General features: G+C 48.0%; 1 protein-coding gene across 4 annotated transcripts in view; it reads left to right on the top strand.

Annotated features, from left to right (window-relative positions):
- Positions 1 to 7,047: 7,047 nt before the first annotated feature.
- Positions 7,048 to 27,120, top strand: part of FBXL17 (F-box and leucine rich repeat protein 17) — a 468,601-nt gene continuing 448,528 nt past the window's right edge. For 2 of the 4 annotated variants that reach the window (XM_045021619.1, XM_045021621.1), the window contains exons 1-3: positions 7,049 to 8,157; positions 19,112 to 19,234; positions 22,387 to 22,644. In XM_045021619.1, the coding sequence (XP_044877554.1) occupies positions 7,414 to 8,157; positions 19,112 to 19,234; positions 22,387 to 22,644 (1,125 nt within the window). In that variant the 5' untranslated portion in view covers positions 7,049 to 7,413. Of the gene's footprint in view, positions 8,158 to 19,111; positions 19,235 to 22,386; positions 22,645 to 27,120 lie in introns of all 4 variants that reach the window. The other 2 variants (XM_045021622.1, XM_045021620.1) reach the window with 2 other exon arrangements.

Genomic DNA, 27,120 nt, shown 5'->3' with positions numbered 1-27,120 from the left:
TCCAGCACGGCTACCGCCTACAGTTTATTTCGCCCCCTCCCTCCCACCCACCTTCCCCGTCCCTCTTCAGGGACCCCTCTCACGAGCAAGTCCTCTTACAGGAGGTCCAGTCTCTGTTGAGCGTGGGTGCTATCGAGGAGGTGCCTCCCAGCAGGCGGGGCAGGGGATTCTACTCCAGATACTTTCTCATCCCCAAGGCGAAAGGGGGTCTTCGTCCCATCTTAGACCTCCGGGAGCTCAACAAGTACCTCTGCAAGCTCAAGTTTCGGATGGTAACCTTGGGGACCATTATCCCTTCCTTGGATCCGGGAGACTGGTTCGCCGCCCTCGACATGAAGGATGCTTACTTTCATGTGGCGATTTACCCCCCCTACAGACGCTACCTGCGCTTCATGGTCAACGAGGCCCACTACCAGTTTGCGGTGTTACCCTTCGGCCTCTCCACCGCACCGAGGGTATTCACCAAATGCATGGCGGTCGTGGCCGCAGCCCTCCGTCGTCGTCGAATTCATGTATACCCATATCTCGACGACTGGCTGATTTGTGGCCGCACCCAAGAGCTGGTGGCGGCTCAGGTGTCCGAGATACTGCATCTGTTCCGGTCTCTCGGCCTACTTATCAACGCCGAAAAGTCCCACTTAGTTCCAGCACAAAGAGTGGAATTCATAGGAGCAGTCCTCGACTCCAATCTGGCCAGAGCCTGCCTCCCTCATGCTCGGCACGAGACGTTGGTCTCCCTTATACGGACACTGCATGCCTTTCCGACAACAACGGTGCGGTCCTGCCTACGTCTCCTAGGTCACATGGCGGCGTGTACGTTTGTGACCGCGCACGCACGGCTGCGACTTCGCCCGTTCCAAATGTGGCTGGCATCGGTTTATCGCCCTCATCGCGACCCCATGGATATGGTGGTGACGGTGCCGAGACCCACTCTCCAGACGCTCAACTGGTGGCTAAATCCGGGACAGTCTGCGCAGGGGTTCCGTTCCGCCCTCCTCGACCGTCGATCACCCTGACCACAGACGCGTCGGCGCTTGGATGGGGGGCTCACATAGGAGACCGGCACACCCAGGGTCTCTGGTCAGCCCAGGAGCTCTCCCTCCATATCAACGTCCGGGAGCTGAGAGCGATCCGTCTGGCGTGTCTCGCCTTTCGGACCCACCTGCAGGACCACTGTGTAGCGGTGTACACGGACAACACCACAGCCATGTTCTATGTCAACAAGCAGGGCGGAGCTCGATCCTCCCCGCTTTGCAAGGAGGCGATGCTCCTCTGGGACCTTTGCGTGACCCACTCGATTCGCCTCGAAGCGTTTTTTCTGCCGGAGGTGCAGAACACGTTGGCCGACAGTCTGAGCAGGTCCTTCGCCTCTCACGAGTGGTCGCTTCGCCCAGATGTGGCTTATGCAATCTTCCAGAGGTGGGGGTTTCCCCAGGTAGACCTCTTCGCCTCCCGGGCCAACAGGAAGTGCCACAGGTTCTGCTCCTTCCAGGGTCAAGCTCCAGGCTCCCTCTCGGATGCGTTTCTCCTGCCATGGACGGACTCCCTCCTTTACGCGTTCCCTCCGTTTCCTTTCGTCCACCGAGTGCTACTCAAGCTTCGGAGGGACGGGGCCTGCGTAATACTCGTCGCTCCGGCCTGGCCGAGACAGCACTGGTACACCCTGCTGCTCGAGCTGTCAGTTCGGGATCCCATTCCCCTTCCGTTATGGCCGGATCTCATCACTCAGGACCTCGGCAGGCTTTGTCACCCGAACCTGCAGTCGCTGCATCTTACAGCTCGGTTCCTGAGTGGTTGACCGACGCAGAGAGGGGTTGTTCGGCGGTGCAACAAGTCCTGATGGAAAGCAGGAAGCCTTCGACGCGCTCTACCTACCTCGCGAAGTGGAAACGCTTCGCGCTCTGGTGCGACCAGCGAGGTCTTAACCCATTCTCGGCCCCCATCCAGATCGTCCTCGATTACCTCTGGTACCTGAAAGGTCAAGGTCTCGCGATCTCGTCCCTCCGGGTGCACCTGGCAGCTCTGTCAGCCTTTCGACCCGCTATAGGAGGTCGCTCCGTCTTCTCCAACCCAATGGTAGCCCGCTTCCTTAAAGGGTTAGACCGTCTCTACCCTCAGGTGCATCCTCCTGCTCCGACTTGTGATCTAAACCTGGTTCTCGCCCAGATGATGGGGCCACCCTTCGACCCCTTGGCCACGCGCTCTCTGCTCCATCTTACCTGGAAGACGGCTTTCCTCGTAGCAATCACATCCGCCAGACGAGTTTCGGAACTCCGCGCCCTGACGGCGGGTCCCCCGTATACCGTCTTCCACGGGGACAAAGTGCAGCTTCGGCCACACCCGGCCTTCCTCCCCAAGGTGGTGTCGGCCTTCCACCTCAACCAGGAGATCTTCCTCCCGGTCTTCTTCCCGAAGCCGCACGCCTCACCTCGTGAGCAGCAGCTCCACACCCTGGACGTCCGCAGGGCCCTCGCTTTCTACATTGACCGGACGAAACCCTTCCGGCGTTCGACCCAACTGTTTGTAGCGATCGCAGACCACATGAAAGGTGAGCCGGTTTCCTCACAGCGGATTTCATCCTGGGTGACGGCCTGCATACGAACGTGCTACGAGCTTGCTCGCGTCCCCCCGTGCCGACTCACTGCACACTCGACCAGAGCGCACGCCTCGTCGGCCGCCTTCCTGGCCCATGTTCCCATCCAGGACATCTGTAGAGCGGCCACCTGGTCTTCCGTCCACACCTTCGCTTCCCACTACGCGTTGGTGCAGCAGTCTCGAGACGACGCAGCCTTCGGCTCCGCGGTATTACACTCCGCCACGTCTCATTCCGACCCCACCGCCTAGGTAAGGCTTGGGAATCACCTACATGGAATGCATAGGAGCAATCACTCGAAGAAGAAAAGGCGGTTACTCACCGTAGTATCTGGTGTTCTTCGAGATGTGTTGCTCCTATCCATTCCAGACCCGCCCTCCTTCCCCACTGTCGGAATAGCCGGCAAGAAGGAACTGAGGAGCGGACGGGCCGGCTGGAGTATATATCCAGCGCCATAGCGGCGCCACTCCAGGGGGCGCCAGCCGGCCCGCCGGAGTTGTTAGGGTAAAAATGTTCCGAAGAACCGTGCACGCGCGGCGCGCACACCTACATGGAATGGATAGGAGCAACACATCTCGAAGAACACCAGTTACTACGGTGAGTAACCGCCTTTTACACCAGCTGAGAATCTACCCTGGTAGTTTTACAAAAGTCCGTAGTCCATAGGATGCAGTAACACGAGTATAATCTATACAGAAAAGACAGATTAGGTCACAGAAATTGGAAAGTAGCGTTATACCTGAAAGATACCTGAAGATGGAATCTAATTAAATTAAATTTCTGTAGGAAAGGACCTTACAGTAAAACCTGTACTGATACAAATTCCAAGGCATACGAATTCCAAAATATTAGTATGGCTATATTTTTTCCATATGAAAACATATTAAGAGAACCAAAAAAAGTGCCACCGTGGCTAACTAATAAAGTAAAAGAAGTGAAAGACAAAAAGGCATCCTTTAAAAGTGGAAGTTAGATTTTTAATGTTTTTAGAAGGTCTCTTTCTATAAGTCTATATTATATAACTAAACTATTGTATGTAAAGTAAACAATGTTTTCAAAATGTTTAAGCGTCATTTAAAATTAAATTAAAATGCTGATCTTACGCTGCCAGCCTGCTCAGCTTGCTGCCAGCCTGGGGTTCTGTTCACCTAGGCTGGCAGCAGGCTGAGCAGGGCCTGCGGCCGGGACCCCAGACCTGGGGCGGGTTCAGGGGTCAGGGCAGAGGGCTGTGTGTGTGTGTGGGGGGGTGCAGGGCAGATGGCTGAGTGTGTGTGGGGGTTCAAGGGTCAGGGCAGAGGGATGTGTGTGTGGGGGGGTGCAGGGCAGATGGCTGAGTGTGTGGGGGGGTTCAAGGGTCAGGGCAGAGGGATGGGTGTGGGGGGGGATGTAGGGCAGAAGGCTGGGTGTGTGGGGGGTTCAGGGGTCAGGTCAGAGGGCTGTGGGCTGTGGGGGGGTGCAGGGCTGAAGGCTATGTGTGGGGGGGTCAGAGCAGAAGGCTGGGGGTGTGTGAGGGGTCAGGGCAGAGGGCTGGGTGTGTGTGGGGGGTACAGAGCAGAGGGATGGAGCTGGGGGAGTGCAGGGCAGAAGGCTGAGTGTGTGTGGGGGGTCAGGGCAGAGGACTGGGTTGCTCCGTTCGTGGGGTTGCTCCCAGCCCCCTGCTCTGAGTGGCTCATGGCAGGGAGCTGGAAGGGATATGCCCTGTTCCACCCCCTTCCCCAAGGCTCCGTCCCTACCTCTCTCTGCATCGTCTACGGAGCTGTGTGCAAGCTGCTGCTCTTCCCCCTCCCCCTCGCAAGGGCCATCAGCTGATTGGTGCAGGGAAGGAGAGGGAGCGAGGCAGGCAAGCACCACGCTGGGGGAAGAAGCAGGGGAGGGGGAAGCTTGGCTGCCGCAGGACCAAGCTTCTGCCTCCTGTCCCGCAGGGGAGAGCGGTGGACGGGGGGGCCTGAGTGGGGCTGGGACCGCAGCAGCGTGCCACTCAAAATCAGCTTGCATGCCTTGTTTGGCACGTGTGCCGTAGGTTGCCGACCCCTGCAATACACAATGACCAGACAGGGAGAAAAGCATCTGTTACCCCTGGCCTGAAAGGAATCCATCTGAGACATATCACCTCCTTGTTACTTGCCTTAGGAACATAATTTTAAGAATAGACACGTAATTCCTTACATATTATTTGTACATACAGTTCACAATGATCATGGTGACCAGTGGGCTACTGGCTCGCAGTAGAGCCCTGCCATGCCATCCTTTAGTGCTCCCTGCCATTTGGCACCAAGAGGTTCCTCGGTCACACTCGGGTAACACTCATGGAACATAAACCTCAACTTAAGCTTTTCCCGCACACTTAGTTGTTCCCAGTTTACTGCCGGCAGTGGCGGATTAGACACTAGGCCAATGGGCTCTGTGCCCAGGGGTCCCGGCCAAATGGGGGGCCCCTGGAAAAAATCCACCACTAGTGGTGGAAGCCTGGAGCCTCGGTGGTTAGGCGGGCAGGGCAAGGGAAGCCGCTGTGCCGTGGGCAGGGCCGCAGAAGGAAGGGGTGGAGGGGATGGGAAGGGGTCTCCCACTTGCTCTGGCCCAGGGCCCCAGCACACCTTACTCTGTCTCTGGGACATACATTGGGGGGAGCCAAACTCTTGTTAAGTCTTAGCCCATCACTGCTGAAGGCTAAGATGTCTACACTGCAATTAAAAACCTGTGACTAGCATGGGCCAGCTGACTAGGGCTCATGAGGTTTGGGCTGTGGGGCTGTTTAATTGCAGTGTAGACATCAGGGTTTGGTCTGGAGCCTGGGCTCTAGGATGCTGCTAGGTAGGAGGGTCCCAGAATTTGGGCTGCAGCCCAAGTTGGAATGTTGCAGCCTGACCTGGAACATCTACACAGCAGTTAAACAGCTGGACAGCCCAAACCCCGCAAGCCTGAGTCAGCTATCACAGGCGTCTAATTGCAGTGTAGACATACCCTAAGTGTGATCTTGAAAAATACATGTATAACTTGACTCACCTTGGTAGCCCCATTTAATTCAATAGGAACTATACACATAAGTCAAGTTTCCCATTGTTGAGTGTCTGCAGGAGTGGGCTTGAACATAGGTATAATGCATGTTTATTTGTCTTTATTTGTTAAAAGTTTTAACACAATTCAGGGATATTTTTCCAGTTAACATTTTCACCTTTTATGTAAGAATTTCCTTTAAAACATTGACATCATAGAACTGTCTGTTTTCTTATTGGTTTTACAAAATTGCTTCTGATAAAAATGTTACAGTAAAATATTGTTAAAATATCTGAATGACCAGAAAATAAAGTATTACTGTATATCTCAACAAACAATACCGCTGTATTTTTTAAATCAGAGCATTCGCATTGAGAATATGCAAAACTACCCTTTCCCTCTGAAGAGTTTGATTGAAATCAAGGACCCGAAGAGTCCACCAAACTGGGTACTGAGCCAAATTTGTCCAATCCACATGAAAAGCGGGGTGGTGGCAGTTGTTTGTGTGCATCTTGTGGGTGGAATGGGTAATTCCTCCAGAGGGTTTGTGAGATGTAGTTTTTCAGCTGTAATTTAATTGTTTTGGGGAGCCTGTTTTAAAAGATAACTCTTGTGTGAGATGTTGGGGAGTGACAGCAGGTCCTGAAATGAAGAATTTGGTAGAAATTCCTGGGGAAGCAGTTCCTGGAAGTGAATGTCATTTTGGGAAGCAGCTTCTGGGGTGTGTTTGGAAAAGGGCAATTCCTGGAGGACACAGAATTTGTTGTGAGTGAACTGTACGCATAGTCTTTCAGTTGGTGCAGTACCTAGCAACATGCTTGTAAAAGAAGCCGCAGTTCCTTTGTGTGGGGGCGAAGCGGGGGCAGAAGCAGGGGCGGCTCCAGGCCCCAGCACGCCAAGTGCGTGCTTGGGGCCGCAAGTCGCGAGGGTGGCAGGCAGGCTTCCCTCGCGGCGTGCTTGCGGAGGGTCCACTGGTCCCGCAGCTTCGGGAGGTCAGCTGAAGCCGCGGGACCAGCAGACCCTCTGCAGGCAAACCGCGGAAGGCAGCCTGCTTGGGGCGGCAAAAACCCTAGAGCCGCCCCTGGGCAGAAGTGAGGCTGTTGTGTGTGTGTAGGGGGGAGAGGGGTTGTTGTGGGTGACTGTATGGAGGCAGAGGGGCTGTTGTGGAGATATATGCGTGGAGAGTGGAGTTGTGGGGACAGGGGTGGGTGTGGGGGGAAGAGGGGCAATTGTGGATGTGGCCGTGTGTGTGTAGGCGGAGAGTGGGGCTGATGCTGTGTGCGCACCTAGGGCGAGTGTGTCTGTTGTGTGCACAAATGGTGAGTGGGGCTGTTGTGTGTGTTTACGGGGAATAGAGCTGTGGTGGGGTGTGTGCAGGAGATGTGGGGCGGTTGGGGGGTGTGTGTGGGGTGAGGGACAGCCCCCAGCCGGGAGCCCGGGGAGTGACTTCTCGGATGGCGGACTCCTGGCTCCTTTCGAGGCGTCCCGCTGAGCATCCTCGGCCCGAGCAGCCGTTGCGGGTTGGCGGCCCTGGCCCAGCCCGGCCGCAGGCGGCAGCACCGCAGAGCCCAGGCCCCGGGGCGGCCCCTCTTGCTGGGCCGCGAGCGGCGCCTGGATAAGGTCAGGGCGGCGGTAGCGGAAGCTTCTGCCGGTTCAAAGACCCGGAACAACCGGCGCCGCCCGCTGCCGCCGTGACCAGCGACTGGCCCCCGCCCGGGCACCATGACACCCGCCGCCCCTGCCACCGGCTGCAGTTGACACCGCGGCGGGACCTACCCGGGGGCGGCGGCCGGGCCCCCGCAAATCCCCGCGCCGGAGCTTCCTATATGGGCCACCTGCTCTCGAGGGAGGGAACCAGCCTGAGCCGGGAGAGGAGTCGCTGCCGCCGCCGCCGCGGGAGGAAGGTGCCGCCGCGGAGCCGGAGCTGCTTCCTGCGCGGGCCCTGCATGCTCTGCTTCATCGTGCACGGCGCCAGCCCGCCCGCCCCGGAGCAGCCCCTGCCCGGCCGGGACTCGCCGCCTCTCTGCGCGGCCCTGAGCTCCCCGGAGCAGCGCGCCGCCCGCCGCCTCCTGCACCTCTCGCCCGCCGCCTGGGAGCAGCGGGGCCCGTGCCAGCGCCTGCTCCTCTCGGGCCTGCTGCCCCCGCCCGTGCGGGCCTTCCTGGGCTCGGCGCGGCCGCCCGGCGAGCCGGCCCCCGACATGGTGTGTAAGCGCAAAGGGGCCGGCCTGCCTGCCTGCCCCCCCTGCAAGCAGCCCCGCTGCGGCGCCGCCGCCCCGCCGGAGCCGGAGGCTGCCGCCTGCCAGTGCCCGAGCGAGCAACAGCTCTGTCCCCTCCCCTGCGCCTCGGACCGCGCTGCTGGCGGCGAGAGGCCGCTGCCCGGGGCCCCCGCCGGGGAAAGTGGCGGCGTGGGCGAGCTGGCCGCTGAGCTGCCGCCGCAGGAGGAGGAGGAGGAGGAAGGTAACGAGCCTGACCGCCAGGAGCCGCTGGAGAACCCCAGCGAGTGCTGCCGAGAGTCGCTGCAGCTACCGCCCCCTGACATCAACCATCTGCCGCCCTCGATCCTTCTCAAGGTGGGTCTGGGTGCGGGGAGGCCCCGCCAGGGGGCTGACTTCTCCCCAGCAGATAAGGGGGAGCCAGAGTTGAAGGTGTTTCAAACTCGGAGGGCTGTTGCTTCCCCCCCCCCCCCCCCGGTAGCAGTGAATGATCGTGGGGGTCTGTGAGGTTCCAGCTATGGCTTTTCAGGGTATGTCTACATTGCACCTACACCCCTGGGGCTGGCCCGTGACAGCTGACTGGGGCTCAGGGGGATCGGGATAGGGGGCTATTTAATGTGATGTAGAGATGTCAGTGATGCAGTATAAGCTCAAGGTTAGTGAGAATTGAGCTAGCTGACTCCTGTTAGGGAACCCTGGCCTTGAGTGTCTACTTTATATTTAACTTCTACATTAAGATTTTTCTAACATGTGCTCAAACCTAGGGTTCTGGCAGTCACACTATAGTGCATAGACCTGAATCAAAGCCCCCAGGTCCCTAGCATGCCCCCCGGACCCTCTTCCACCAAAATGTGGCTGCTCTAGCCCTTGGACTGTGGTGTACTGGAAGGAAACTATAAGAAGCAGCTTGCTTTGCAGAAGGCTTGATTGGATCACTTTCTATTGCAAACCTAGGAGGTTCTTTGACAGTGTGCTTGCAGGTAAGTGATCAGAACAGAATAGGTTAACATTGACCTGAGTTGTTGCCTTTTGCCAAAGGGGTGTGTGTGTGTGTGTGTAGTCTTCTGTTTTCAATAGCGGATTACAGATTGTTGGGATAGAGACGACTAAGGAAATTGTCCCATGGAATTGTGGGATATTTCCAGATGACTCCTGGAACTTGAGTCAAGCTTGAGTGTGCCTTCCCTGTAAAGCAATAGGGCTCAGACCCTGGGACTTGGCTCAGGCTTCTGGGTCTGAGCACTGGGACAGTGCAATTGCAGTGTAGACCCAAGGGGGGTAAGCCTTGAGCCTGGGCTCAAGAATGGGTTTACGTTCAAGTGCAAATGTATCTTTGGACCCTGCTTTTGTGTTTCAGGGTTACAGCTCTCCTTCCTTGAGACTGTAAACAAATTTTGGATCAATATACGAAGTAGCATTAAACAATTTCTCTCCATCTTAATATTATGTTTCTTGAAAAATTTATAGCTACTGTTTTCCTCTGTGGATTATTACAATTAATAGGCAAATTTAAGAGATTTCATTTAGGGCTAAATGCTCATCCCATTGCAGTGAGTGTGGCTTCATTGCAAGCAGGATCTTACCCTTATTTTTTTTTCTGAATATGTAGTCAAGATATAGGATCAACTTATACCCTCTCCCCTGCTATGCAGATCTCCAGGCAGAAGTGGAAGAGAGTTAGGCCTTGTCTACAGTACAGAATTAAGTTGACCTAAATTAGGTTGACATACAGCCACCACAGTAACTACTGCTGTTTTTCATGTCCATGCTGCTGGTGGTGTGTCCCCTCATCAGGAGTGCTTGCACCAACCTAAGTGTACCAGTGTTGGGGGTGACAGTGGGAGCCTTTTCCTCCCCTACCTCAGGGTCTGTCAGCAGGAGTCGAGCCGGTGAGTCTCCAGCAGTGAATCTGGGACAGGGCTGATAGACAGAGGCAGCAGAACTCTAGCTGTGACCCCTGGGGTGGGGCTGACAGCTAAAAGGGGATGTAACTAATGCAGTGTCTACACAGACATTGCATCACCCTAACTATATCAACCTCCCACAGAGGTGGAGTTATTAAGTTGGTGTAGTGGGCAACTTACATCGGTGGGAGCATTTTTGTAGTGTAGATGCTTACAAAGTTAAGGCTACATAAGTTGCCTTACATTGACCTAACTCTGTAGTGTAGACCAGGCCTTAGCTGCCTCAACAATGTCACTTCTCCTTTCTGCCACTTCTCTCTTCCTCTAGGAACTTGCAGGAGCTCTCCAAGGGGTTGAAATCCATGCATGGAGGTGGATGGGGTCTAGTTATGAAGCTAATGGGCATTCTGGAGTTGGGTGGGAAGGGAAAAGGCATGTGATTACTTTGTTCTGTAAAGTTACTAATCTGGGAGACATTTAGCAAGGGTAACCTTGCCTACCTTATTCCCTTCAGAGTTCCTCTGGACGGCTTCTGCCGGCTCCCTTGACATCTTTGAGGAGCAGTGGGCGCTGTCTGGGGTTCTCTGTTCAGTTTTCCCCCTCAGGTTCCCTTTATACCTGTCCCTGTTAGATTTTTGGTTGTCTCCCGTAATGATTTGAGTTCCTGGACCTTGTGGATCCTCCCCTAAGGCTGGGGGTGGGTCCTTTAGCAATAGGTGTGCTTTTGCCTGCCTGCTTCCAGGAACCCAATAAGACCTTCTGAGAGTCTTACCATGGGATGTGGAATGACCCAGCCCTTAGTGTTAGGTAATGAGTTCAGCTTCAAGACTTAAGTCAAGGTTAATTTAAAGAATATTCAAATGTATTCTCACCACACCCTGAGCCCTAGGGCATAATCTCAGGTGAACTTCAGATTTAACCTTTCCTTGCCAAAATTTTCTCTCTCATGTAAATACATCTGTTTGCTACAGCTGACAAGTAGGCTGTTGGAGTTGTGTGTGATTGAGAGAGACACATGGATGACCACTGATGGGAGAATAAGAGATGCTGATAGAATGGAAAGGATTTTAATTTGACTAGATTGTGACCCAACTCTTGGGTTCTACTTTCAGAGGAAATACTGTTCAAAATTTATTTGAGATCAGTTGTACATATTCAGGCAAATCTGACTTTTTGTACAACAATTGTAATACTCTTTGTTTGGCATATATTACAATAACACCTTTTAACATAAGGTTCAGTGTCAGAAGTAGAATAAAATAATACATGTGGACTTCTGTGTTGCAAATTTACAGAACAGTGCTTAACATCTTATCAGTTTCTATATATTTTCCTTTGATTTTATATAAAAAAAATAGTATTCTGTTCACTTCTTGTTCCACTCTTGGTGTTTAGTCTTCAGTTATTTGTAGACTGTTATGTCTCCCCACTAGCTATTTTTTTAGTCATGCTTTTCATATTTAGTTCTTAATATTTCCTTATAAATCAAACTCTCCAGTTCCATATTTACTTTGGTTGATCATTCTGATAAAGAATTACAGTAGAGTTGTATAGAGTCGGATAACTGCTTTCCTATCCTTCATATTCCATGATGCTTATATGCAGATCAAAACTGCCTTAACTTTGCTATACTGGCATATTGCATTGCAGACTTGTCTGTTTTGGTGTCCATTATCTGGGTTTCCACATTTCTCCCAACCTGAATATTAGCATCTGTCTTGGATTATTTTTTTCTTAACATACTCTGCTTACTATCTTTCCAAATACAAACTGAGGTCGTTGTTTCCCCATTTTGCTAATTTCTTGGTCCCTTTGTATTATTTTTGTCCTCACTAGTGATCACGGTGCTTTCTCATTTAACATTAAGCTGTGAATTTATTTTGTTGCCCCTCTTTTTGTGTTGCTAACAAAGATATTAAATGAAATATTACTGGATCCAAACATTGATAATTGTGACCTCTTCCGTAACTTAATACATTGTTTCTTTACCTATTTATTGTCCTTACATACATTCCCCAAGCCAGTCTTACTCATACAATTCAGATTTTGAGGAGACTATTGAATGCTACACTAATGCTCAAGCATGCATCTATATATTTCTTCATCTACTAAGGCCCCAGTCCTGCAGACACTTAAGTATTTGCATAATTGACATGAGCAGCTTCATTGAGTTGATGTGCTTTAAATGTTTGTAGGATTGGGACCTGTCTTCATAATGCTATAAAACAATTGCTTCGGTCTGGCAATATTATTTCTTTATTAACCCATGTTGCTCATGGTTACAGTATTCTCTGGGGTGTTCAGTGTTTGTTTTTCTTAATATTTGTTCTGTTATCTTACTAGGAATAGAAGTTATTGACAGTAATTCCCAGGATTACTTTTTTTCAGGTCGTTGGCACATTTGCTTTTCTTTAATCTTACAGTACTTCCTCAGCTCCCCATGACTTTTCAAAATAGCTTGGTGAGCCCACTAGCCAGTTGGGTTTTTTTTTTTTTAACACCTTAAAATTTGTGGGCCCCAATTCAGTCAATTATTTTTTGTTCATATTTTCCCAGATGTTTTATCTACTCTTTATTAATACAGTAGTAGTCTTTGCAAGGTCTTTGTTGCTTGATAATTTTCTTTAAATGTATTTTTCACAGTAGGGATAGATTTAAAAATTGAGTTCAGTATCTTCCCAATCTCTGAATCCAAGTTCATCCCTCTTGATTTTTTTTTTTAAATACTGGTTTCCTCTCTAGTATAGTTTCTCTTTTGTTACTCTCAGCTAGAATTAATTCATTGTACTTTTTGGCTGCCTTTTATTTTCCATACACTCCTTAACTAAACTTGTATTCTTACTTGGTTGCTTCCATCCACTTCATGATGGGATTTTTACTTCAGATTTCTGATTAGTCCAGTGGTGGTGGTTGTGATTGTTTATATTACAGTAGTGTATAGAGGCCCCAGTTGGAGTCTTGTTGTGATAGGCTGATGTGAAGAATGAAGACACAGTTCCTGCTCCAAAGATCTTTGAATCCTAATTAAGATGCAACAGAGGAATAAAATAGATGGAACAAGGGATGAGGTGGTAATGGTGAAATGAACAAGTTTTTTCCACAGTATGCAGTAGTCATGTAAGCCTCAAGTTTAGGAGACCAGTATTCTATTAAAACATGCTGTTCAACCACCCCATTTTATTTTTATGTGAAACTAATGAATTGCTTGGGAGGGTGGTGGATAAATGGAGGCTAGCTTTAATTGTCTTGTTTTTCATTTGCTTACTTTAAATGTCTAAAGCAGATGTGTCAAACTAATTCTATGTAGAGGACTGAATTCAATTTTTGAACTTGATCCATGGGCTAGGGAACTCCTGCTGTTATCAACTGGAAGACTATATAAAGATCAAGGGTTGAATATGATTTTTGCTTAATAACTACATCTTTAGTTATTTGTTCACAGTTGCTAACACACAGTAGTAAAACACATGCTCACTTTTAGGAGCACCACCTTTTGTCTTTTGTTTTCATTCCTTACTCATCCTCCTTTTGTTTTTCTCTCCCTTTTCCCTGTCTGTTTTTTCCCCCCCTTTCTTTCCTCCTCTATTCTATCCACTAAAATAATAAGCAGTTAAATGGCTAATGCTGATATTTAAATTGTCATGACTTGGCTTTAGAGTTAATATCTAATGGGAATTATAGGGCTTGGGGAATTCAAACCTCTGAGCTACTGTTTCAGGACTCAGGATGACCATGCTGCATTGGTTTACACTCAGTTCATATGTGGAAGATTAACAAGGGCTAGAAATTTATATTTTAATGGCTTCATGGATTATGTGGAATCTGAATATTGAACAGGGCACTAAAATACATCATGCGGATAAGATCTGGCCTGCAGGCTGGATGTCTGACACTATTCCTTCCCATTTGGAACTCTTGTTTTTGAGATTGGGTGCTGTGATGGGGTTCCCTCACCACTTGTGGCATGTCTTCCTGGCTGTTCTAGGAATTAGCTCTCCAGGTGTTCCACCTTTCTTACTGGTTGCTCTACTCATCTTCTCCTCCTAGTCTGCAGCCTCTTTGCTCTTAGGGAAATCACAGTTCTTCCAGACCAGCTGCCCATCTGATGTCTTCAACACCCTATGCTGCTACCCAGTGTCTAGTAGGGGAGCCAAGGCCCATCCCCTACACTGGGTTCCAGCCCAGGGACCCTATAACATGTAGCCAATGCCTGTACTGACCTAGTCCTTGCTGCTGTTTCCCTTGGCTTCTTCCTACATAACGGGCTTCCATCCTCTGAGTATGCCAGCCTCCCAACTCCCTTCTCTCAGGGAATAACAGCAGCCCACCTTCCTGCTGCTGCTTGTTGCTCTCAGCTCCTGGGCTTTATATAGGCCCCACCTGTTCTTGCCCAGCTGAGCCTTCTACTAATTAGTTTACAAAACTTAGAAGCTGTATCTTTTATTTCCTCTAATTAGTGGACTCTTTGTAGCCTACATCTCTCCCTGACTTGCTGCTTAATTGGTTAATTAGGTGTGCCTGGCTAATTTACCTGCTCAGGGCCAGTTTGGGACATACCTCCATTATAGGTGCTCTCTCTGAACCTTGCTTGGGGCTCCATCTTAAATATTTTCCTTTAGCTAGTAGGCATCTGACACATTTGAAGCTCTACCCCTCTCTAGCTCTGGGAAAGACCTTTACATATCTTCTTCCTAACTTTGTAGCCTCCTGGCTCCTGCAAGGAGGTAGCTAGAAAGTAAGTTAGAATTATTCTCTCCCAGAAGTTGTCCTTACTCTTTTCCTATAATTCCATTTTTTTTCTACAGTTGCATACAAACTTTTCCAAGCATGAAACTGACTTGGTGGTGGTTTTTTTTGTTTTTTGAAAAGTTCACTGCTGCCCATAGTATTCCAAAAAAAAACAGTCTGAAACTTGTCTTGTTAACCTCACCATGCTGCTGCTGGGTGAAGCTAGGAGTAGCATCAGAGGCACTGTTACTGTCAGGAAGATGTTTTGGTTCATGTTTTGAAGGTTATCTTTGCAATCATAATGTATAGAAAGTTTTTTTTTTTAACATCTTAAATTCTGCAGAAATTGATGGCTTGGGCTTTTGCACTTGTCATTAAAATTTCTAACTTACCAGTGTTGTAAGCATGCTGTGTGCTATAAAAATGATTTTACAAAGTTCAGTAAGTGTGCAGCAATTTAAATTGAGACAATGATATAGAACAGCATGGGAGAACAGATCATAGGAAAAGTGACAGAGATTGGGAGGAGAGAGGAGGCATATTTGTGAAGGGAAAGAAATAGACTGGCAATAGGAAAGAAAAGGTAGGACTGGTTCAGATGCTGTATGAATCAACATTAAATTTTGGTGGCAGACTTTTATAAAGGGCAACCTTAAATATTTGAACGGTGTAAAGTATCGCCTGCCTGATTTTGCAGTCAGCATGAAAAAATAGTTATGAGAGATATGAACTCTCATTCACTTTGTTTGGAAGCACCCATGGACTTTTCCCAACATGTTGTGGAACACCTCCCACTGCAAAAATGCTATGCTATTTTGCTGCGGTCAGGTACCTTCTGTCTCTGCCATGCCGGAGTCGGCCTGTAGCTGCCTCTTGCTCTCCAAAGCTTTTCCTAAAATTGGTTGGGGGTTAATTAGATTGTCATACGTGTTCCTGAGCTGATTTGTAGAGCCAGACAATTTTGAGTCAGGGAGTCAAGCTTGCAGCCAGTGCAGGGTGGGGAACCAGAAGGGCAGGCTGGGTACTTGGGCTGCCTGGTGAACAGTACAGAGCCAAAGGCTGAAGAGATGAGTTGTTGGAGGCTGGCTACCAGCCTCCTTTCCCTGACATGCGCGGTGGGGAAGTAGGTTCTGAGATGGACTGACTGAACAACATTACAACAGCCAAGACTTGTGGAGCTGCCTGGAGAGCATAAATGAATAATATGATCAAAAATCATTGTTGAATATAATTGATGAATTTCTCAGTTGAACATGCTCATTATGAGCTGTAGTAGTATGTGAGGGAGGAAAAGACAGGATAGAATCACTAAATTACACAGTAAGATTTTGTTTATTACTGAATTTGAGCCTTTGTCCTACCGAGTACACATGGGACCATGCCTGTATCCTGTGTTCAAGTGTTAATACAGTTTTGTGTTGATAATGAACTTTAAAGATGAAAAGCACTATACTATATGAGAGTGTTAGATAAATTTCATAGCAAACTTCAGTTGTGTTCACTTTCTTTGAGGTACCTGACAGGTTATACATTTGCTTTTTTTTCATAACTTTTTCCTGTGAGAAGTGTTTTAGAGAAAATATTTTTCTGTCCATGTTACCAGATTTGCCCAATATTTGGTGTATGCTCATTTATTAGGGTTACTCTTCTGGGTGGGATGTGGGTGTGTAATTCTATCAATGTACTGCTTGTGTCACTTGTAGCAGAGAGAAGTAGAGCTCTGGATGACAACACAAGTTCCTTCCTAATGGAGCTATCCTGCAGGACCTAGGTTCCCCAGGGCTGGGTTTTTCCAGCCCCAGAATCAGACAAACACATACATTAACAGAGTGCATCTGAGAGGACTGGGTTAATGAACATTTCCAAGCTAACCCCTTATATGTCCCTGGACTCGGCAGGCTGGGTCAAACAGCACCTCCAAGCTGTCACCCTCCTATGCCATAGACACTGCACTGGAATAGAGTATGCCTGAGCAGTCTGGGTCGAGCAGCACTTCCAAGCTGCCACCCTCATATGTCCTAGGTTCAGCATATCCCTATCCCCCACTTTCATGTTACAATTGTTCTGGTAATAACACAGTTGATGACCAAACCCCACAGGATTTTTGGGCACTACAGGGATCTTTAGTTTAGGTACGAGGAGCGTTGCTGCAGAGCAAGAGAGAGAGAGCGCGCGTGACCCCCCAGCGTAACCATGAAAGTTGTTATTGCCAGGTAATAACCATAGGGGAGCCAAACAAACAAAACAGTTAGATTTAATATTATAACTTAAAACTATAACTCAGGGGTAGGCAATCTATGGAACACGTGCAGAAGGCGGCACGCAAGCTGATTTTCAGTGGCACTCACACTGCCCAGGTCCTGGCCACCGGTCTGGGGGGCTCTGCATTTTAATTTAATTTTAAATCAAGCTTCTTAAACATTTTAAAAAACCTTGTTTACTTTACATACAACAATAGCTTAGTTTTATATATATTATAGACTTATAGAAAGAGACCTTCTAAAAACATTAAAATGTATTACTGGCACGTGAAACCTTAAATTAGAGTGAATAAATGAAATGAAGACTCGGCACATCACTTCTGAAAGGTTGCCTACTCCTGCTATAACTGATCACACAAGTCAGGATTAGAAGGCTATACTGAGAGAGAGCTGGTTTCTCACCACTCTGAAGTTTGAACTGGTCGGGGTTCCCAGGTGGTCGTGGTAGCTGAGGGTCCAGAGTGCTGGAGAGAGGCAGAGCCCCCAGCATGATCAGTCAGGAAAAGATGAAGTCCCAATGGAGCTGATGCAGATTTTGGATCCAGGCATCAGAACCTTGCTTGAGCGTTTGTTGGGGTTTTTGTAGGGAAACAACAATGGTTCAAGGGAGAACACTAGTTTTGTTTATGGGTAAACTGATGGCTCAGGGGAGTATACCCAAGTTGTTTTGTTCAGGCTAGACCAGTGGTTTTCAAACTTTTTTTCTGGGGACTCAGTTGAAGAAAATTGTTGATGCCTGCGACCCAATGGAGCTGGAGACGAGGGGTTTGGAGTACAGGAGGGGCTCTGGGTTTTGGGGAGGCTCAGGGCTGGGGCAGGGGGTCGGCGTGTGGGAGGGTTAGGGCTCTGGGCTGGGGTTGCAGGCTCTGGGGTGGGGCTGGGCATGAGGGGTTTGGGGAGCAGGAGAGGCTCCGGATTTGGGGGGGCTCAGGGCTGGGGCAGGGGGTTGGAGTGCAGGGTCGGGGCGCGGACTTACCTCCGGCAGCTCCCGGTCAATGGTGCAGCCAGGGCGCAGAGGCAGGCTTCCTGGCTGTCCTGGCACCGCGGACTGCTATGTCCCTGAAGCAGCCAGCAACAGGTCTGGCTCCTAGGCGGAGGCGTGCAAGCAGCTCTGCACGGCTCTCACCCGAAGGGACTGCCTCCTCTCCCCTCAGCTCCCATTGGCCGGTTTCCTGTTGGTGACATTCTGGTCGGTGGTGCTGACCAGAGTGACCCAGTGCCTTACTGGGTTGCGACCCGAATTTTGAATACACTGCTATAAAGGATTTACTGTCTCTGAGCTTACCACCATTGTATCTCTTTCATTACTTATTTTGGAGATCCCTAGGAGTAAATAGTAGCAACAGCAAATTATTATTCCTAGGTGGCAGCATCACAAGGACATAGGCTGGAGGGGCCTTGTCTGGCAACAGCAGCAGGGCTAGGAACTTAGAGTAGTAATTATATTCCTGTGCACCTTTTTCCTAAAGCTCTGTTAGCAACTTCTTTCACTTCATTCTGGGCCAATGACTTTTGGCTGACTTTTCATCTCCCATTCATCTCCAAATGTCATGAAAGCTTTTGGCATTTTTTTCTTCAATCTTAACTCTTATCACAACCTTCTTGTTTTGCATTACAGCCAAACCTCTGAAAGAGGACTAGGTGTAATTTTTTTCACAGAACCTCAGCTGGGGAGGGATAGCCCAGTGGTTTGAGCATTGGCCTCCTAAACCCAGTCATTGTGATTTCAATCCTTGAGGGGGCCACTTAGGAATCTGGGGCAAAATCAGTACTTGGTCCTGCTAGCAAAGGCAGAGGGCGTCCCTTCCAGTTCTAGGAGATGGGTATATCTCCATTATTTAAAAAAAAAAAAAATCCCTCTGTAGAGTGACACAGATCTTTCCATCTTTGCAGATCATGGTGTCTCAGTAGCATTCAAAGCCTCTGGAGTTGGGATAAAGGATAAAATGCTAATCCTGCACTTGAATCCCTTGCATTGCAATGATTTGTATTGCTGAACCTCTGGGCTATCCTTGTGTGTGATCTCTGAGGATGCTTTTTAAAAAAATAATGAACGTGTTTCAGTTAATAAAGCACTGTTACGTTGTTTAAAAGTTGTGTTATGTCTCTGGCACATGCAGAACATCAGAGTAATGCTGTGCCTGAACTAAATTTTGAGTAGAATCCATGCTCTATACCATGTGGTTTATTTGACTGAGATTAATATCTCAACAAAGCTGTTTTGTTAGTCCTGTTTTTCATCCTTGACTGAACAAGTCTGGGACAAACAATAGAAACAAGTGGCAATTACGATATTAATATTTTTGTCTGTCTTATACATAGGTTTTCATGATCAACTAATAAGGAAAGCATTTAATTCTGTCTCTCATATATGGTTACCATATCTGACAAGTTTCTTTTTTTTTTTTTTTTAAACAGATATTTTCCAATTTATCCTTGAATGAGCGCTGCCTTTCAGCATCGTTAGTTTGTAAATACTGGCGTGACCTCTGTTTAGACTTCCACTTCTGGAAGCAGCTGGATCTCAGTAATCGTCAGCAGGTATGAAGTTATAATTATGAAAAATTGAGTACATTTGGACAATTCAAAATTTGTAAAAACTAAAATCAGAATTGTGAATTACATGCTGGTAGTTGATCTTTGTTCCTTCACTTTCAACTTTACTTTTCATGCTAGAAGCAGCAGATGACTGAATTACGTCTAATTTAGCTTTTTTTTAAATGTACTTTTGTTTACTTTGAAGTCTGTTAGAACAGAATGAAGGTGTGCTCTATTTAAAACAAGCGGTGTGTTACCTGTCATCTATTCATTGCATAGACTACCACTGTCTAATAGCTCATCTTGGATGAGAGGCCTGCCTTTGCTTAAATTGTTGAGAATTGGTTGCTACTAGACTTAGTTTTTGTGATCATTGTCCAGCTGGTACTTGGTTCAGCATAATTTTCGGGAGAGGCGTATCTGGGGTTTTTTTTTATGACCCTCTTCATCAGTAGAGGGTGCACCACTTAAACATGGAGTCTGATTGTGTGTCCCCTGAGTGAACCAAGTCCAGAATTAAATCCTATTAATTCTAGATGGTGCATGAAGTCCATTTTGCTCCTCCCTTAGATTCCTTATGTCGCATAACAGGAATCTTATTGGGCCTGGCGTTGGGGTCATTTATGGTTATTTTTAAATGTCAGCTTTAATTTTCAAAAACTGGATTCTTATTCTGTAACAGCCTATGTGGTTATCAAAGTGACTTAAGAATCCACTCATAACCGTGGTTCCACACTGTAGTTTATCTTCATGATGGACCTGGAGATTGAAAATATGAAGGTAATACATTTTGTCATGATCAGATGATCCTTTCCTTTAGACCAGGGGTGGGCAAACTTATTGGCCCAAGGGCCACATCGGGAAACAGAAACGGTATGGCAGGCCATGAATGCTCACAAAATTGGGGTTGGAGTACAGGCGGGGGTGTGGGCTCTGGTTAGGCGTGCGGGCTCAGGGTTGTGGTTGGGGATGAGGAGTTTGGGGTGTAAGAGGGTGCTCTGGGCTGGGATCGAGGGGTTTGGAGAGTGGGAGGGGGATCAGGGCTGGGGCAGAGGTTTGAGGCATAGGGAGAGGCTCAGGGGTGCAGGCTTTGAGTGGCGCTTACCTGAAGCAGTTCTGGGAAGCAGCAGCATGTCTCTTCTCTGGCTCCTATGCAGAGGCATGGCCGGGTGGCTTTGCATGCTGCCCCATCTTCAGGCACCGTCCCAGCTGCTCCCATTGAAGTGCCGGAGGGGACCATTGGAGTGTGTAGGAGCTGGAGCAGGGCCATGCTGTGGCTTCTGGGAGCCGCGTGGAGCGGCCTCCGACCCAACACCCTAGCTAGAGCACCAGAGCAGGGCCATGAGCATCAGAGCAGCCCCTGACCCAGCTCTCTGGCTGGAGCGCCGGAGCAGGGCTGAGCCGCGTAGTGCGGCCCCCGACCCAGCGCCCCGGCCGGAGCAAGACCGAGCCACAGATCCCACTCCCCAGCGGGACCTGGCGGGTTGGCTTAAAATGGCTTGGCCCGCGGGCCGTTGTTTGCCCATCCCTGCTTTCTAAGAAGTAAGGTTAAGCCCTGACCTCAGTCTAAAGTGGAGGTATTGTTCTAATGTCTGACCTAGGACCATTGGTCTAATGGTCTGATGTAGGGGGCTCCTTGTTGAGTTTCCAGTTATGATACTTGACCATTAGTCTACTTGGCTGATTATTTAATATGTTACTAAACCAGTTGTTTGTTTGTTTTTAAATACACAGCCATGTCCTCCATCCTTATGGGTGGTTTGGTTCTTTTTAAATTATTTTTAGAAGTCACTATGGTTTTACAGATTGTTTATTCCTGTACTGTACAAGAAATGGTGGCAAAAAGTTTTTATTTTCATCTGCCCATAGCAAAACCAAAATCTCACCCAAGGTAAGTGTTGAGTGATGAGCAATTTTGTCAGTTTAGCTTGGTTTGCTTTGTTTCTATTTTTAAAAATAAACTTTTCGTTCTTGCTGTTAGGGATTCTCTGTCCATTTGAAAGGACTGGTTTTGTAATGTACTCTGTCCAATCTGTTCGGTAAAGCTTTTAATTGATCATAGGCTTAAACAGCTGGAATTTGGCTGTTTGTTTCTACTTTAAAAGATTTATATTATGCTAATATATTATTGGTTTTAATTGATGAAATGTGTCTAGATGCCAAGGAGATGAGTGCTGTTACAAAGGAACTGCTGTGAAAGACAGTGCATAGCAATTTCTGGTTAATGATGGCTGAGCGTGGGCTAACTGATGTTTTTAAAAAATTAAATTTTCTATTTTTTTTAATGAGAACATTGTTTAAGAGTCTTTCAATTACTGTTTTTTTTCCCCTGTCAACATATTGGATTTCCAGTTATCAGACTCTCCAAGCTGCTGCTGCTGTCATTGAAAAACCAGGTATCACTGACATCACTGTAATAGTGAGTTGGTAACAGCTATTGGATGGTTGCCAAAAGCTATTCAATACATAGCTTCTTCAGTGAAGAGCAATATTGAGTAATTCCAAGAAAAAGCACAATAGCTCTCTACCCTGTTCATAGAAAAGTACCACAGCAGGAGTGAGATTAAGAACAGGTCTAAACTCAGAAGTTAAGCTATGTCACACAGGTTTGAAAAAACCCAACCCCTGAGCAAGGTAGTTAAGATGACCTAAGCACAAATGTAGACCATGCTAGGTGGTCAGAATTCTTCCATTGACCTAGCCACCACCTTCTGGGGAGGTGGATTAACTATACTGATGTAGAACCCCTCCCATTGCTGGACTGAGTGTCTATGCTGAAGAGTTACAGTGGTGCAGCTGTAGTGTTTCAAGTGTAGACAAGTCCTTATTTCTTTTCCCCATGAAAGACAGTGGTCCCCTGTTGAGGGTGTGAGCAGGCCATTTAAAGCTATAGCTTTAATTGTCATCAGGATTGGGACAGGTCTCGTACAAAGGTAACTGTTAAGTTGATTACAGTAATCCATGCTTGGAATCTGTTAAAAAACCGAACTTTTTTCCTCACTTCCTTTGGGCAAATGCTTCCTGCTGCCAAGTCATAGTACTCGTATATTCACATATGATATCTCCTTCATTACTATCTCTATATACATGTTTTTAATCTAAAGTATCAGATGACTATGAGAATATTAAATTGAGAATTTGAATTTTGTTGACAGGTCACTGATGAATTACTGGAAAAAATTGCATCAAGAAGCCAGAACATATCTGAAATCAATATTTCTGATTGTCGCAATGTGTCTGATACAGGAGTGTGTGTGCTAGCATTTAAATGTCCTGGACTTCTAAGGTATACTGCTTACAGATGTAAACAACTTTCGGACACATCTATCATTGCAGTTGCCTCCCAATGTCCTCTACTTCAGAAAGTACATGTAGGCAATCAAGACAGGCTCACTGATGAAGGACTCAAACAGGTAACCTTAAATTTTTGTCAAAGATACCAAAGTTGATGCTGTCTTTTTGCAGCGACATTAGGTCGTGATGACAGACTTTCTTCTTAAATCAGGCTAGTCCTTTTCAGTTGTATGAAGATGGAGTTCCACAGGTTGACTGGGCATTGTGTGAAGAAATACTTCCTTTTTGTTTGTTTTTAAACCTGCAGCCTATTAATTTCATTTGGTGGCCCCTAATTCTTGTGTTATGAGAAGGAGTAAACAACACTTCCTTATTTACTTTCTCCACACCAGTCATAATTTTATAGACCGCTATCATACCCCCTGTCATATCTTTTCTCCAAGCTGAAAAGTCTCTTATTTTCCTCATACAAAAGACGTTCAATACCCATAATAATTTTTGTGCCCTTTTCTGAACCTTTTCCAATTTTAGTACATCTTTTTTGAGATGAGACGACAACATCTGCACACAGTCTTAAAGATGTGGGCGTACCATAGATTTATACAGAGGCAATATATTTTCTGTCTTACTGTCATCTATCCCTTTGTTAATGATTCCCAACTTTTTGACTGCCACTGCACATGGAGTGGATGTTTTCACAGAACTATCCACAAGGACTCCAAGATCTTTCTTGAGTGGTAACCAGGGTGGATTTCACTTAAATCATGACTTAAATCACTAGTCAAGAAGACTTCATTTAATCATGGCTTTCTACATAAAAGTGCATTCTTGTTGGTTATTATAACCTTTTAATACATAATCTTTACAACTCAGAGATAGACATAGGTTTCATTTTTAGAAGGTGTACACTCAATACCAGATTTACAATGGTGCCACTGGCGCCAGGCCCACGCTCCAAAGGGGCCCCAGCCCAGCCTCTCTTCTCTGGGAAGCTTGGTGCTGCTGTGCCCAGGGCTCTGTCCTGCTGTTGCATGCTGCTGGCAGCAAAGCACCCCCTCCCGTGCCTCTTACTTGCCCCTCCTCCTTCTCTCTCTCTCTCTGCTCCCGATTTGGGGGGTGGGGGGAGAAGCAGCAGCCGCCACCTGGACCGCAGGCAGAGTGAGTCTGCTTCTCCAGAAGGAAATAATTTTTTTTAACAGACTGCCCCCTTTTCCCACATCGTCCTCCTAACACTGTGCCCCCTGCCTGGCCCAGGGCCCCCGTTTCCCCCCCCCCCACTTCCTCACTCCTTGCCCCTGGTGCCCTGTCCTTGCTCCAACTTCTAATGGGGGCGAGGGACCTTGCACAGCAGCACCCGTGTCCTTCCTCCCAGCTCCAGCCTGGGCTACAGTAGCAGCCATGCTATCCCTCCAAGTCGTGAGAGCATCGGGCGGCTTAACCAGTGAGGGAAATGCCCCTTCCAACAGCAGCTGCTGTCCCCTGAAGTGTAGAGGCATTGGGGGGTCGGGGAGCCTTTACACTGCACCCCCACCTTTACTCATCCCCCACTGCTATAATGGGGAGACCGTTAAAGAGCTATTGCATCACCAGCACGTACAAGTTTTCTTGAGCTGAAAGAGGTCACAGGACTTTGCAAAAAGAGAGAAGTGCCCAGTTTTCCCCTCAAAAGGATAATTACTAACGGCAAAGTGGCGATATATTTTGTGAGGGAGGCCGTGGAAAATTCAGTCCTCTACCCCATCTGTTCCTTGGTGTTGAACATTTAATGATTTTCGGGGGGAGGGGGAGAGCGAGAGAGGGGGAGAGGGAGAGAGAGCGCCTTGGGAAAGGGGGTGGAATCTGGGCATACCCCCTCCAGCCCCCTGCTGTGACCTGCTCAGGGCAGGGGGCTGGGAGCACCCCCGCAACCGCAGCCCACCTCCCCAGTCCTGACTCCTGCACCCCTGCACATCCTCACCCCCACTCTGAGCACTAAACGGGAGCTCCTGCACCCTCTCCCCCTCACATACCCACCTGCACCCCTTGCACCAAATGGGAGCTGCTCCGGGTAAGCACTCCACACCCCACCCTCCTGCCCCACCCCTGAGCCCCCTCCCTCATTCCAGCTCCTGGCCAGACCCCCAACCTGCTCCTGCACCCTAATTCCCTCCCAGACCCTGCACCCCCACCCTCAGCTCGGTGCAGAGAGAGGCAACGAGAATGGGCTAGAACCAGGGAGAAGGTAGGTACTGGTCTGTGTGGGCAGGGGTGAGTGGGGGGGGGGATCCTGTTTACTCCCTTCCCAGCCCTGCTGCGCTTTCAGTTTACTCCCGGCCCCTCCCTTGCTCCAACAACCAACTCTAGCTCCCGCCCCACTGGATTTTTGCCCCCAGCCCCTGCCTTGCTCCAGTCAGCAGGGACTAATCCTCCCCCCATGCCCCACTGTGCTCATCTCACCCCAGCCCCTCCCTCACTCCAGCTGGGGACCAATCCTCTTCCCCCTCCCCCCCCACCATGCCCAGCTGTCAGGGTGAATAAAAATCAATGACTTTAAAAAAAAATCAGATTTTTTTAATTGAAATAGTTTTTCCCCTAAAAAGTCCAATCTAAAGATAGTTTTACATAAGAACGGCCGTACTGGGTCAGACCAAAGGTCCATCCAGACCAGTATCCTGTGTTCTGACAGTGGCCAATGCCAGGTGCCTCAGAGGGAGTGAACCTAACAGGTAATGATCAAGTGATCTCTCTCCTGCCATCCATCTCCATCCTCTGACAAACAGAGGCGAGGGACACCATTACTTACCCATCGTGTCTAATAGCCATTAATGGACTTAACCTCCATGAACTTATCCAGTTCTCTTTTAAACGCTGTTATAGTCATAGCCTTCACAACCTCCTGAGGTAAGGAGTTCCACAAGTTGACTGTGTGCTGTGTGAAGAACTACTTCCTTTTATTTGTTTTCAACCTGCTGCCCATTAATTTCATTTGGTGGCCTCTAGTTCTTGTATTATGGGAATAAGTAAATAACTTTTCCTTGTCTACTTTCTCCACATCCCTCATGATTTTATATACCTCTATCATATTCTTCTCTTTTCCAAGATGAAAAGTCCTAGCCTCTTTAATCTCCTCTCATATGGGACCCTCTCCAAACCCCTAATCATTTTAGTTGCCCTTCTCTGAGGGCTTGGCTACACTTACAAATTTGCAGCGCCGCAGCAGGGTGTGAAAACACACCCTCTCCAGCGCTGCAAATTGTGGCACTGCAAAGCGCCAGTGTGGTCAAAGCCCCAGCGCTGGGAGCGCGGCTCCCAGCGCTGTCCGTTATTCCCCACAGGGAGGTGGAGTACGGACAGCGCTGGGAGAGCTTTCTCCCAGCGCTGGCGCTTTGACTACACTTAGCGCTTCAAAGCGCTGCCGCGGCAGCGCTTTGAAGTGTAAGTGTAGCCAAAGCCTGAACCTTTTCTAGTGCCAGTATATCTTTTTTGAGATGACGCGACCACATCTGTACGCAGGCGTACCATCGATTTATATAAGGGCAATAATATATTCTGTCTTATTCTCTATCCCCCTTTTTAATGATTCCTAACATCCTGTTTGCTTTTTTGACCGCCTCTGAACATGTCCACGCAGTGTGCAGAGAACTATCCATGATGATTCCAAGATCTTTTTCCTGATTTGTTGTAGCTAAATTAGCCCTCATCATATTGTATGTATAGTTGGTATTATTTTTTCCAGTGTGCATTACTTTACATTTATCCACATTATATTTCATTTGCTATTTTGTTGCCCAATCACTTAGTTTTATGAGATCTTTTTGAAGTTCTTCACAGTCTGCTTTGGTCTAACTATCTTGAGCAGTTTAGTATCATCTGCAAACTTTGCCACCTCACTGTTTACCCCCTTTCTCCAGATCATTTATGAATAAATTGAATAGGATTGGTCCGAGGACTGACCCTTGGGGAACACCACTAGTTACACTTCTCCATTCTGAGACTTTACCATTAATTCCTACGCTTTGTTCCCTGTCTTTTAACCAGTTCTCAGTCCATGAAAGGACCTTCCCTTTTATCCCATGACAACTTAATTTACGTAAGAGCCTTTGGTGAGGGACCTTGTCTGGAAATCTAACTACATTATGTCCACTGGATCCCCTTTGTCCACATGTTTGTTGACCCCTTCAAAGAACTCTAATTGATTAGTAAGACACAATTTCCCTTTACAGAAACCATGTTGACGTTTGCCCAGCAATTTATGTTCTTCTATGTGTCTGACAATTTTATTCTTTACTATCGTTTTGACTAATTTGCCCGGTACCAACTTTAGACTTACTGGTCTGTAATTGCTAGGATCACCTCTAGAGCCCTTTTTAAATATTGGTGTTATATTAGCTATCTTCCAGTCATTGGGTACAGAAGCTGATTTAAAGGACAGGTTACAAACCCTAGTTAATAGTTCCGCAATTTCACATTTGAGTTCTTTCAGAACTCTTGGGTGAATGCCATCTGGTCCCGGTGACTTGTTAATGTTAAGTTAGTTAATTCCAAAACCACCTCTAGTGACACTTCAATCTGTGACAGTTCCTCAGATTTGTCACCTACAAAAACCGGCTCAGGTT

Source organism: Mauremys mutica, chromosome 6 (genome assembly GCF_020497125.1).
Source record: "Mauremys mutica isolate MM-2020 ecotype Southern chromosome 6, ASM2049712v1, whole genome shotgun sequence".
In the NCBI taxonomy this organism is placed as follows: Eukaryota; Metazoa; Chordata; order Testudines; family Geoemydidae; genus Mauremys; species Mauremys mutica.
This window is presented reverse-complemented; position numbering and strand designations above follow the sequence as displayed.